This window comes from Trachurus trachurus (genome assembly GCF_905171665.1).
Source record: "Trachurus trachurus genome assembly, chromosome: 8".
Lineage (NCBI taxonomy): Eukaryota > Metazoa > Chordata > Actinopteri > Carangiformes > Carangidae > Trachurus > Trachurus trachurus.
Window position 1 is genome coordinate 23,889,318 of NC_139905.1, and position 14,308 is coordinate 23,903,625.

The 14,308-nt window shown below is 43.2% G+C and overlaps 1 protein-coding gene across 1 annotated transcript in view; it reads left to right on the forward strand.

The window, feature by feature from the left end:
* The window catches only part of grin2ba (glutamate receptor, ionotropic, N-methyl D-aspartate 2B-a), a gene marked incomplete at both ends in the record, with an annotated part of 107,061 nt that overhangs the window by 76,177 nt on the left and 16,576 nt on the right, over window positions 1-14,308 (forward strand). The window contains 3 exons of the mRNA XM_083976379.1: window positions 3,921-4,035; window positions 8,489-8,697; window positions 9,160-9,331. Of these exons, the coding sequence (XP_083832505.1) occupies window positions 3,921-4,035; window positions 8,489-8,697; window positions 9,160-9,331 (496 nt within the window). The remainder of the gene's footprint in view (window positions 1-3,920; window positions 4,036-8,488; window positions 8,698-9,159; window positions 9,332-14,308) is intronic.

Sequence of the window (14,308 nt, forward strand, 5' to 3'; positions counted from 1 at the left end):
AGATTCCCCCCCTCTACAAATCCAATAAGTACATTGCACCACAATAATTGTGAAGGAGTGTAATTCATGACTAATTCATGTCAGGGTTAATTTATTAAAAATGACTTATCAATATTTCACACAACTCGTCCATTATTCACATCAGAACATGTGCTAAAACGTATCTGTGTCAGGCTGTGGAGTGAGCATGGCTATTTGTCTGTGTGTGTGTGTGTGTGTGTCATTGTGCTGTTGTGATTTACAATTACAAGTATCTTCCTCAAATAACAAGAAAGGCTAGCTTCGCTGAAATGTCCTAAATGGCAACACATAGGAGGCAGCGTGTGAAGAGGACAGTGTAGATTTGATCAGAGCGCTGCCTGTTGGAGTCCAGTCAGTGTCGCTCGCTCTCATTCGCCAGGTGGAGACAGCTGCTGCTGCGCTCTGAATTTTAATTCACCTGCTGTACAGTACAGCTGAGACACTCTCCTTTAGCTTGAGCTGGAAAGTGACGGGTTCAACAGGATCTCAAAACAAGGGGTTTAAGAGGTGGGTGGATGTGTGCCTCCGCCTTATCATGCTATTCGCACACACTATGTGCACAGCATGCATGTTACTTAATGCCATCTCGTGGCACATACAGCAGCTTCGGAAACGCAGAGGCAGGGGAGGAGGGGGGTTTGGGGTACAGGTTTATGTTCACATGTTTATTTGTGTCTCCGGCATGGCAAGGGAGGCGGTGACAGTGACTGTTTGTCATCCTGCTTTAAGCAAGACATTTCACACCGAGCGGCCCCAGTGGAGCTGCTCAGTGGCCCATAACAGGCCCGACTGTGGAGCCTCCAGATGTGGATTCACTCTGTGCACCTCTGTGAGTGTAAAACAGCACTTCTTAAGTGTGTGTACGGTATGTGTGTGTGTGTGTGTCCAGTTTAATTGGCAGTGCTACAGGAAGTTCAGCGGAGGTGACAGAGAGGAGGTTTGGTCCTTTAACCACAGTGTTCACAGCGTGAGGAGAGGAGAGTGTCCAATCCCCTCCCTCTCTTTATTTGAATCCAACCTCTCTCTCTCTCTCTTTCCCTCCCACCCTCTGCGAGATTACCGTTACCATAGTAACGCAACAGATTGGGTTTGGAAGTCACAGTGGTTGTGGGTGCCATGGCAACACACATATGCTTGTGTTTCGCTCAGTTACTGCTGTCAACATGTGTAGGATGCAGACGTGTGCGCGCGTGCAAACACACACACACACACACGCACACACACACACACACACACATGCACGCACACGCACACACACACACGCACACACACAAAGGCCTCATATTGTAGCATGTAACAATAGCTTGCTCGGTAAAGATTAAAGGGGGCGCAGCGTCAAGTCATTTTGTAAATGGCTTATGATTTATGCAGCAGATTCTGTGCACTTTGTATCAGTGCCAAGGCTCTACAGGAAGGGGCTGTTAGCCGGACACATGGGGCTGCATGAGACGGTATGAAGCTGGATGATTCTGCTCATCACAGCCCGTTGAAAATATCAATATTTAATACAGGAAATAGAATAAGGAAGCTGGCGTTAGAGTAATTTCTGGATTATTAAGTCACTCCATGCTGTACGTTGGACCCGCCTCGAGCAGGAGGTAGATGCACAGAAACAAAGAGGAAGTTCGTTTAAAGGAGACGATTATATATCTGAAATGCTTCCCACCGCTCCAGCAAGAGGTCTGACATGTGTGAAGCTAAAGCAGTGTGAGTGCAGCAGAGAGGAGGTGTGTAACGTTCAGAGTAAAACTGCAGTGAGGCTGAGCGTCACTGTGACAAAAAGCTCAAGACAAACAGATTCTGCCGGTGGTCGAGTCCCGTTACACAACCCAGTCCAGTTACACACTACACCCCCACCGACGGCAAACCAGTAACTCACACACATGCATACACTTTCTCTTGTCATGTATTTATTCATCTACATATGTATGGTGTGCACAGTTTTGAGGTAGTGTTTCCATGGCAACAGTCACAGAGAGAGAGAGAGAGAGAGAGAGAGAGAGAGAGAGAGAGGGCTAGAACAAGAGAGAATGAAGTGTGAGGGAATGAAAGAGTTAAGAGATTGTGTATTTGTGTGTGTGTGTGTGTGTGTGTGTGTGTGTGTGTAGGATAACAGTGAAGTGATCTTGAGTTCACCTGACATAAACATTCCTGTTCTCACACACACACACACACACTTACACACTCCCACACACATTCACTATAATCACACACTGTGCGAGTGTGTATTTTGTATGTGTGTGTTTGTGTGCCTGTGTGTGTTGTGTTTAGTTGAAGGGAGGTGAAATGATTTCACCTGACAGAAACAATGCTGCTTTCTCTCGGTTTCTCCTTCTCCACCACACAAACACACCGTCTGAAGTAGACACACAAAGCCAGACACATACACAGTCACAGTCACACACACACAAACACACAGAAACACACACACACCAACACACACACACTGATCTGACAAGCTGCTATTGGTGTATTATATAGTACTTTTTGTTACATTTGATGCCAAGTATAAACTGCATTGCTCATTTTTGTGCTTCCTCTCTCCAGAGCTGGCTGTATGGTTTGTCAATGGGGAACAGCAGGACTGGTCAATTTATCTTGTACATGATGGAAATACAATTTCAGCTATTTCTGAACTGGTCATACATGTGTCAAGAGAGATCGTTTGTTCTACTGCTTCATGCTATTTGAGTCATACCTACAGTGTAGGTCCAGCAGCCAAATGAACTAAATGTTAATGGATAAATCATCTTTTAATTAGTATGAAATTATTCGTCTTAAAAATGCTGTATTTGTAGAAACCTCAATACTCCATCCATGAGTGTTACAGTAATTGTATTATTATCACTTCCTTCATAGTAGCCAATGACACTTCATGCAGATATCCATGCAGTCAGTGTGGTTAGCTTAGCTTAGCTTAGCACAAAGCCTGGAAACAGGGAGAAACAGATTCAGTGATCAGACTGTTCTCAGTTGACAAAATCCACTTACCAGCACCTTTAAAACTCACTGATTAATATGCTAAAGCCCGTGTGTTAAACTAAAGTATTAGGCTATATAGTATTACAGTATAATTCATCATCCGGCTGGTTCCATCAAAGATATAGAAGGTATTTGTAGATACATTTTTACAGTCAACTGGTTTTAGATTAGGCTATCAAATAAACTGGATATAATGTGTTTATCATTGAGCTTTAGAAGTATTGGTAGAGGGAATGTGTTAGCAGATCCTTGCTTGCCATTTCCTCCTGCAACCAGTCTTTTTAATCTAGGCTAAGCTAAACTAACCACCTTGTCCCCCTGGCCAGATGAAGATCCAAGTGTCATCAGTGCTCACAGCCAATCAGCTACTGAGTCTAGCTTTGTATTTAATGTGTATGTGTGTGTGAGTGGTGTTGATTCTCTCATCCAACTGTCCACCTGATGTCCAACAAGAATAAGCATGAATCTGTTCAACACAGAGGATGTGCTGACTGAACCTGTAACACTGGACATATGGAATGATTGGAGAAATCATCTGCTGAAAAATCTTTTACCTCAATCTTAAACTCATCATTGGCTGTTCTGCTCAAATGTCTGTCTGGGACTGATGACTAATGTACAATACATTCATCTATTAATGGGAAAACTGATGGTTAGACATCAGAGGATAGCTATTTTCTGGCAGTTGATGAGTTTGAGTAATGTCAGCGTGTTTGTCTGAAAAGATAAATGTTTAAAAAATAAACAGACACGCAATGAAACTTTAATGTCGGGGAAATTGAGCCGATAAACAAGAAAAGGATATAGAGTGAATAAAACATTTGCGAGCAGCCGCTGCCAAAGATATTTTTCAGTAAGTGATATACACCTCAATGAGTCTCACTCTCCGTCTCTCTCCTCGATGTGTCCCTCTGCAGGTACCTGATGAATGTGACGTTTGAGGGACGTAATCTGTCGTTCAGTGAGGACGGATACCAGCTGCACCCCAAGCTGGTCATCATTCTGCTCAACAAGGAGAGACAGTGGGACAGGGTGAGTGAGATATTCAGAGAGGAGGAGAGACTGTCCGTGTGTGTGTGTGTGTGTGTGTGTATATGCGTGTGCTCTCTGTTCTCATGTTGCTGGTTACATTTGTCCAAAAACGGTCCAACAAACAGCCTGTTAAAGAGTGAATGACAGGGTGGGAGTAATAGCAGGGAGTTAGCTGTATTCTGTAAGTACAGTACCTGATTGGTCCACCAGTACCTGCCTGCGTCTCTCTATCTGCATCTCTTATCAACTGATTTTCACTTTTTAAGCGTTTTTAAGCCTTGAGCTTTATAGGCGCAACTCTGATTAGATATTATCAACTAGGCTAAGGTGCCTTTGAGCAATATACTGCAGCACAGACCCCAGAGTGGTGATGCATGAAGAATGCTGCAGGAGTCCACAGCTGTTCACTTTAAAACTTTGATAAACTATTTCACATTAACCATTATTTATGTAGTATTTTTACAAAATCATCCTTCACTATGGGGATCTTTGTCTGCCAAAAAAAAGTTTTTCATTCTAAACTCAGTTGGCCACAAAGAGAACTCAGAAAACCAACAAACAGAGCAAGTGAAGTAACAAGACTTGACAAAACTTAGTGTACCGATCAACTGTGTTACATTTACATTGTTCTTGGTGTCAGACGGTTTCAGCTCTTTATATGTTTGCTTCCCTCCTTTACTCTGTGCTCACATATGTCGTGTTTAACTATAGTAGAAGAAAATAATAGAAATAGAGGCACAACACGAGTTTCTCCACCTCTGGAGACATTTCTTGGCAAGTAAAGGAATGAAGTTTGATGCAGAACTTGCAACTTTTCTTGTAGACTGGTGAGCAAACTGCTGTTAATGTTAACACTGGACATGGAGCAAAAAACTAAACTTACAGATAGCACCTTTAAGACTACATGTTAACCAGGTGTCACTTTAAAACCATTATGCTGGTTAAATCTTGACTTTATAATTGTACTATCGTCTGACAAAGTCACGAAACACGTAAGCTAAAGACAACAGCTGTGATTTTGGATGTATTTACTAATGATCATTCAGATCGTAAGTGAAGTTTACTGTATGTCTCTGGAGGTGTTTTCCCTAAGTGTCTCAAAAACAGATAAGATGAATAAGCTTGTCGTGGTTGTGTTTGCTTATATTGTCAGCATTTGACTTTTATAAAACCGTTTATATATTGTCGTGCTGACAAGGAGAATTTGTAGTCCAGTGACACTCTGAAGAGTTATTGTTGCAGGTCCTCAGGTTTAGGTGGCATTGAACCATGATGAGCCCCTTTAGGGGCCTCGTTTATCAAATCATACATCAAACAAGTTCTCACCTTCACACTAGTAACAATAACAAATCTTACTTCTTTTAAAGTACTATAAAGTTTATTCTTCAGTCTGTACACTTGGTTCAGTAGCCTTAAAGTAACTACAGTAGCAAACAAGAACAGACTGGGTGGCTTGTTTCACTGTACATGTGTGACTGCATTGTCATTGTTGTTCTATCAGGGCCTCGGCACTATCTAGTATTGAAAATAAAAAAATTGAAAGGAGATATTTTGTATTTTCAGTACTGTGCAATTTTGTTGCATTTCTGAACACAGACTTTGGAATTAAACTGAATTTGACTATAGATTATTAGTTGGCCTCATTCTAGGACCTTTGCAAAGTTAAAAAACTGGAGAGCTTTTCAGTTCTCGTTAAACAGCCTGTCCAAGGAAGTTTGATGATTCACCATGAAAATTTGTTACCACTCCGCCATTCATTGTTCTTAAACTGTCCAGACTTTATATGATTGATAAGAGTACCGGCCTGAAGATATGTGTATGCTAATTTTCACTAATAGTCATAATGTCACCTTATGCTGACAGGAGATATCATGTTTTACAAGTCGATCACACCTTCCTTGAAGTTGGTAATAAATTGCTTAAGACCTGTTTAATGGCCTGCCCATGGCTATTCCTGGTGTCTTATATGTTTCATAAAAGTTCTGGGCTGAAGACTTTAAATGAAAAAAAAAGAAAATCAATGATGAAAGAACAGATAAAATAGAAAATACAATGAAAGCACAACAATGCGTGTCGACAGTGGCCTCCTGGCAGTGGTTCACATGGTGACACGACACGGCGATGACCAACACGATGCTGCTTGCGGCTTTGATTTTACCACATTGATATTTTTTCCACTATTCATTTGTTATCATACAAGTGGTTGTTACAGACTGTGAATGGACTGTGGGTGTTTTGTTGAGCACAGTTGGTCAACCTCTCCCCACTGTAGATAGAGCTAAGTATGAGTGACGCGTTGTGAGGGCTGTTGCTTTCCCAGATTGATCACATAATGGAAACATTTTGTTCCTTTACCATCTTGTTTCTGAAAACGCTTGAAGCTCTAAAAAAACCACACTGTTAAACCTGACACTGGCACAAGCTTCAAGCATCAGTTAATAAAGACACAGTTTGGGGAGAATAAAGGCTTTGCTCTTTGAAGGTGGCCAAATAAAGAGGTCCAAAAAAGACATTGGGCACAGATTCACTTCAGTCTAATTCACTTTAACCAGTTTATTTTATATTTTCTTTTTAGGTGCTGAACTTATTTCAGAATGCGCCTGTATTGAGCAGCTGCTACAGTAGACCTAGACCTGATGTATATGTGTCTAGATAAATGAAGGTTAGAAAATGTTTCTCCAAGGTGGAGAGGTATGGGTGTATGGGTGTCAGAGGAGGTGGTGGTGCAGACTGGGCAACAATAATCCTGAGTCACACTCTGAACCAACAACCTTAAACCACCTGCAAAGTCACCCGCGTGCATCTGTGTTTCCTGATGCTCCCTCTCTCTATTGTCTGTGTGTTCTGCAGTCTGACTCCTTTGACTCTACCTATTCTTTATTCTCAGTATTTCTCTCTTTCTTTTGCCTCTCTAATCTATATTCTGTCCTCTGATCAGAGAACAAGGTGAATCGCTCCCCTTCGTCTACCCTCTCTCTCTCTTTCTCTCTCTCTCTCTCTCTCTCCTCTCGCAGCCTGCACCACCCCGTCTCTCTCCTCCTCCTCCTCCTCCTCCTCTCACTCCCTCACTCATGTTTAATTCTTAGCTTGACTTCCAGCTGAACCACTTTTCTTGGATCCTAATGAGTTCCAGCTCCTACAACCATCCTTCCACTGCACCTTTGAAGTAGTGTGAAGACTCTGTAGTGTCCAGTCCCGTTTACTCCCCTCCAGGCTGATTTTAACCCTTTCCTCTCCACCTCCTCCCCCCCTCCTCCTCTCCCCATCCCTGTCTGTCTCTATCACTTACTTACTCTTTTTGTGCAGATAGAAGAAGGCTGCATTGTGCCCGAGGGATACACAGGCTCAGCTTGTCCACTCCAGGCAGCTTTGCCAAGTTTGTGCTCCCTGGAGTCAAGTGTGTGTCTGTGTGTGTGTCTGTGTGTACATTTACATATTTTACAAGTGTGCAATCCTGACTTTACACACTGGCCCCACAGCTCCCTGTCCTCCCCTATCTCCCATTATGCTGTGTCCAATTATCTGATGATCCATATCCATTTCCACCCACATCTTTCCCTTGATGAAAGTGGCGGACCAGGCACTTGTAGAGAAAAGGGCACAGACAGTCTCCAGGTATGGCTCCATGTGACCAGCATCTGGGCGAAATTGACTAATTGATGGCGCTTTTCTGTGGAGTAGAGCCACAAGGGCCGGAGGGCCCTCCAGACGTACAGCTGGACGCTCGTCGAGAGAAGAGGCAGCATTTTGCATCTGAATGAGCCTCTATCTTCTCCAGCCTTCTTTCTCTCACTTCGCTCTTTTGCTCCATCTATAGTTTTGTCTCTCCAGTTCCCTCTGCAAATTGAGCTTATCCTCATATCTCTCCATCCACTTCTCGGTCTCACGCTTTCTCTCCCCACCCTCTCCTCCTGATCTGAATTCTGCTCTTTCCACCGTTTCAGTCTCGCCCTTCATGTTAACCTTGCTCTCATTCTCCGCACTGGGTCCCAGCCCTCTCCTCTCCTCTCCTCTCCTCTCCTCTCCTCTCCTCTCCTCTCCTCTCCTCTCCTCTCCTCTCCTCTCCTCTCCTCTCCTCTCCTCTCCTCTTATCAGGGGGAAATGAGATGTATTTGCAGAACAAACATACAACCTCTACTATGCATTTTTGGTCTAGTAAACTTTAGCAAATGTTTGCAGTTATTTAAGTGTAAAATTTAAATTGAATCCCATCCCATTTGAATCATATTCCTATCCAGTGAATCATTTCATCTGTGTACTTTACTGTTAGATTTATTATCACTGAGCCAATGAGCTACAGACTCAGACTGACTCACAGAAGAACTCAAGTCCACGTCTCCATAACTGTGGGTACCCAGTGGTTAAAAAACAAAACAAGAATACAGTTCTGGATGAAAAATGTTTATAATCTTAAACTGTGTATAATTTGCTTGTTTGCTGTTTCTCTGTGCAGGTGGGTAAATGGGAGAACCGTTCCCTATCCATGAAGTACCATGTGTGGCCTCGCTATGAACTGTATGGTGGGGCAGCAAACAGGGAGGATGACCACCTGTCCATTGTGACATTGGAGGAGGCTCCGTTCGTCATTGTGGAGGACGTGGATCCGCTTAGTGGAACCTGCATGAGGAACACCGTCCCCTGCCGGAAACAGATCAAGACACTGTGAGACTCGAATATATCCAATCACTGTCAGGATCTGGAGTGAGACGCCAGAAAAAACCCGAATAAGAATTCATTACAAGACAAAACAGTAATTTACGATGAGTAGTGAATGGAATTATAGTGTGAATTCATCAGTACATATTGATAGAGGCAGCTTTTTGTCTCTGTCCATCTGCCACAGTGGCTCACAGATTTACCTCCTGTAGAACTGACCAAAGTAGAGATGAAAAGAAAAAACCTGGCAGCCACCTAAATGTTGCTCATGAATGATGCTAATTTCCCATGGCAGCTTTGCACAGCCAGAGGTAGAATCAGTTCACACTTAGTCAGTGTGAGAGTGACAGTGCCAGATACACCAAATCATGATTACAATTAGCGGTTCAGACAGAAGTACATATTTGATTAAATAATCATCTATCCGTGTGTGTGTGTGTGTGTGTGTGTGTGTGTGCGCCGGTGCAGTAATCAGACAAAGGATTCAGGGATCTACATCAAGCGCTGCTGTAAGGGCTTCTGCATTGACATCTTGAAGAAGATTGCCAAGACTGTCAAGTTCACCTACGACCTCTACCTGGTGACTAACGGCAAACATGGAAAGAAGATCAATGGAACCTGGAACGGCATGGTGGGCGAGGTGAGGAGATAACGCATGTCTTGTGTCTTTGTCCTATTTATTTATTTGGCAGATGTCTTAGATTGACTAAAAGATATCAAAGTTGCCAAATCCTGCTATCCACCACTGCAAGTGTTCAGTGAGTGGGAGGATGCCAGATATCGCAGGTCAACAAATAAAGCCTCTTTGTTCGTGTTATATTATAAATTATTCAACAATGTCTTTTGTAATTTGGTGGAAAATATTGCAAATGAAGATTTTGCCCTCACTCTTTGCAACACTATCTCATCATTATTGATGTTAATGCTGTTTAAAATGAGATCTAAAGGCATGTGGGCTATCAGCGTGGCTGTGTGCTTCGCCCAAACACAACTACATATTTGGCAAAATGTCAGGTGGAGAAATAAAAAGAGAATGACTGTTTCAGGTCTAAAGTAGAGTAGACAACAATGCAACATAGAGTTTCTCCCCTTTCGACTAAAAAGGTGGAGTGTGAAGGTGAAGGTGCAGCTTATTGTGCTTTCCTGTGTCTTTGCAGAAGCTTCCTATACAGTGTCAGAGGTAACATAGACAGCATATATTTAAAGATGGATGTAGCCTCCATAACTTCATCCACAGTGAGTTGCTCTGCTGCTGCCATGTCGGCTGTGACTGGCTGATCTAACTCTAACTCCGAGCTAATCCGGGGTGGGGGGATCTGTGGAGCTCAGACGTTGTAGCAGGCAAACAATCACCCACCTGTCACTCAAAGTGGCCACGCCCTCAATAATGCAGTAGTGAATTAAGTTTAAACAGGTGAGTTCTATAAAAACATTCACTCCCTGTGCAGTTGTCATGAAGGAGGAAATGAACTGAAGAGACCAAAACCTGTTTGTTTTTTTTGCACCAGGCTGTAAACATGTTTATTTCTGCTGTAAAGCTTTAACATGGGAGTCTGTGGGGATTGACTGGAGAGTAACTGCTCCACCAACATTAACATGCCAGTTGGATCAGACACTTTAATATTGGTCCATTAGATTGTTATTTGACATTTTTGTGTGTGCCGCTCAATTTTAATCTCACACATTTACTCCGTCGCTCTCAGATCAAACTGACTCTCTCTTCGTAGACGCCATCACACTTACTTTCACTCTTGACCTTATATGTTATTTGTGCAGTTTCAAAATGTACCAAGTCTCTGAGTTTTATTCAGCCTTTGAAAAGTTGTTTTGTTTACAGCTGATGCACTCCTCTTTTCAAGTATCAAAAACGGTTTTGTACTTGATTTATGCGTTTCACATCCGCGCAGTCGTCTGAGTACTTAATTTAATACAGTTCTGCAATAGATTGTCACTTTTTTTTGGTTTGACATAATTTCTTTGTGGTTGCCAGCATAATATATTATCCATTATCACTCCCAAATATTGATCTTAGACACTCTCTCAGTTTCAACATCACTTACTGTAATTTTACATCTGCTGCCAAAGATGATGAATTTACTCCCATTTAGATTCAGAGGTCGTTTGTTGAAATTGAAGCAAGTTTGAATTATTCTTCCACATCGTCCAAAAGTCCAAAACTGTCAGATTTTCACCATAAATCTACATCATGTGAGTCTGTGCAGGTGAAGCATCGTTTTGAGTTTATTTAAGCCCTCAAAATGATCATGTAAATAGTCATCACCATGCAGCCACTGTCATTTTGGATTTTGCTTCGTTTGTGTTTCTCAGACTGAGACAGGTGGAGTTAGAGCTGAGGTGTAGGTGAAGGTGAAGAAGAGATCAAAGAGAAGACAGTCACAGTCTTCACCTCTCTGAGCCCAATGACCTGTGCTATATTTAGCTTCCATAGGAGCTGCCTGGAGGCTTCATTTCCTCTTTGAAGTGTGTTTTCATACCTTGAATTATGAGCTTTCCTTTCCGGGTCAACCCCCTGCCTTACAGGCCTAACACTTGGTGTCAGATGGGCTAAGCACTGCACCCAGGGGTGTGTACAGTTCAGTCAGCTGCAACAATTCACTTTGGGCTTTAAACACTCTCTAATCGACATTGGTCCCAAGGTAAGGTCGTTGTCAGTTCTCATACTTCCACCTTGACGAGCGAGCCGCGCTTGTGCTGTGTCTGACTTTGGCTATTTGTTAATGAAGGAGGAGGCAAACGGATCGATGGCACCCCAAAGGTCACAGGTTGAAAACACGCGTCACGTGTCCTTCTTTGTGTGGACACTGAAGTTTGAACAACCTTCACAAGGCACAGGCGAGATAATGTGTCTGTGTGTTTTTTTTTTTTTTGCCCCCGCATTAAAACTTTTGCTATTCAATTTACATTAAACTGACCCATTTAATCTATTATATAAAGCCATTTCAGCGACGCCGCCAGTCAGCCTGTGTCTTTAGTGGGCGCTGAGCTGTAAGTGTGGTCACCTGTAATAAACTCCATCACCCTGACTAAAAGCGCTGTAATGTGCCGTCTCCTCCTCACCTCCGCAGATGGATGGTCATTAGGAGGAGGGGCAGTCGTGGGGGGGTGGGGGGGCACATCCGTCTACCTCTCTTTTACACACAGACACACACACATGCCGACAAGGGACATTTCCACATGAATGATCACAGAAATAAGAGAATACGTGCATGAATGCAGACACATGGACACAGGAACACACATCCAGACTGCTTCCATATGCGCACAGTGAGGCTGCACTTATCTCTCTCTCCCCCCCACCCCCCCTCTCTCTCTCACTCACACACGTGTCACCGTAGTTCAGCCATATCTGCTGTATCTAACAAAACCCGACCCGTATCACTCTCCAGCTGGAATGCAGCCAAAACTACAGTATATGTCACACTCTTAATGGACAGAGATCTGGACTGATGCTGACACACACACACACACACACACACACACACACACACACACAGAAGGACGTGCCTCGGCACACTCATGGACACTCACTGAGCTCACTGAGGGCCTTTATGCTATTTTCCACAGCTCGGAAAGATCAAAAAGAAAGGAAAAAAAAAATCAATGAACGCTGTGAGAAGATCTACATTTTGTCCTAATTTGATTCTGCCAGTCGGTGTCAGATTTCATGGGCTGCACTGACTTGTGCTGCCCCCGATGCTCTTAATCTAAAATATTAGAGGCAATACACTTGATTACATGAGTTTGGCCTCAGCAGCTGAAGCACATAAAGACGGTGGCACACACACACACACACACACACACACACACACACCAGTTGAGACACATACCCGCACACAAACGCATATCCACGCTCACTCATTCTCAATAACACCCACATGGGTCACTTTCATAACACGGAGAGAACAAGTCGTAGGAGGGAGATGGAGAGAGCGAATGGAGAGAGAGAGGAAGTGAGTACACTGCTGGATGGACTTGTTCTCTTCCCCGGGGAGACGTTCGCACATTCAACACACACACACACACACACACAAGCAAAAGCGAAGATGTACATCCATACTTACAAACTGATAGAAGAAACAAGATCGAGAAGTTAAAGATGCACACACAAACACACACGCTTACACACATACACATACCAGCAGACAAAAAACACTTGGAGAAGTGCAGAGTGGATGTGTAATATTCTCCCTGCCTGTAAAGGTCCACTTCACAGGTGGAGAACAAAGGTTCACTCCCTTCTCTTACTCTGTCTTTTTCCCTTTATGACTCACTCATATGCACACACACACACGCACACACACACGGACAGACACACACTCGCTGAAGCTGAAGCACATACTGGAGCTTTGAGTCACACATGCCTTATTAACTCAGTGAGACAGCCTCGTCCCACTTTACCCCTGTGCTGTAGGGCTATAAAATTTGGGGCTAAATATACTACCTGTGCAGAGGTAGTGGAGAGAGGGAGAGAGGGGGGCAGGTAGAGGGAGGAGAGGCATCAGGGTGGCTATTTCAAGCAGCCATGACCCACTGTGGTAACCCACTTTCTTCCTCCCTCCTTCTGTCTTTCTCCCTCTTTACCTCCCCTGGTGAACATCACAAGTGTCCACTCTGAGCGCTGCTTGTGTGTGTCAGTGTGTGCGTGTTTGGAGGGTGTGTTGGTCTCTACCTGCCGTGCTTCATCTCTTACCTCTCATGTTCATGTTGCTCATTCTGATTCTTTTTTAATGCGAACACGTCTCCTCACCCTGTCCCCTGCTCTGCGCCCGTGTTAGATTTGGTTTCCTACATTTCCCAAAATGCTTTTTGCCATCAAAAAGAGAGAGGGCCTGAGTCAGCTGCCTCATACATGTTGAAGGAGACAGCAGCTGGTGGCACTAACAACTTTTTCCTTTTACTCAGAACAGACTTGTTGATGAAAGGCAGTGTGGTGAGGTTACCTCTTCTACAGCACTTTGTGTAATGTTGTACATCAGTGTAAAATGATGCTAAATAATGTGTAAATCTTTATATATGTAACATTTTAAATGTTGAAACCAAATTAACTTTAAACTTAATAGACACTTGCTCTTTTTTCTTCTCATTATAAGGCCTATAAATGAAGTGATGAGCCAACTCTTTATGCTGCTACTGAGGCTGCTGGACCACATTGTGTACCTGTTTGCTCTTCCAGTCTGATTATGTCCTAGAACATTACATCCATGGCATCAGACCAAAGTGGATAGCTGGTTAGCAACAGCAACAATTAAAAGAGACAGATGGTGAATCAACAAGGGATCTAAGAAATGAGGTTGGGAACTTCAGCTCTAAGGACTTGACACTAAAACCTGATCTTTACTTTAATAGATTGCATTGCTGTTAAGAGGTTTATTCACATTCATTCATTTGTCCGGTGAAATAAGATCTGAACCAGCAACAGAAGTTCTAGGGACATCGCCAAGTCATTTTCAGCCTTGTCGAGGTGCTCACTATAAATATGTCCAGTTTGTCCCTGTCAAATATCTCAACAAAAATCACTCATATTCACAAAGACGGCACCATCACTTTCAAATGAACTGATTGCCATGATGCTATTTTTATGCTTTTCTTTTTCAAA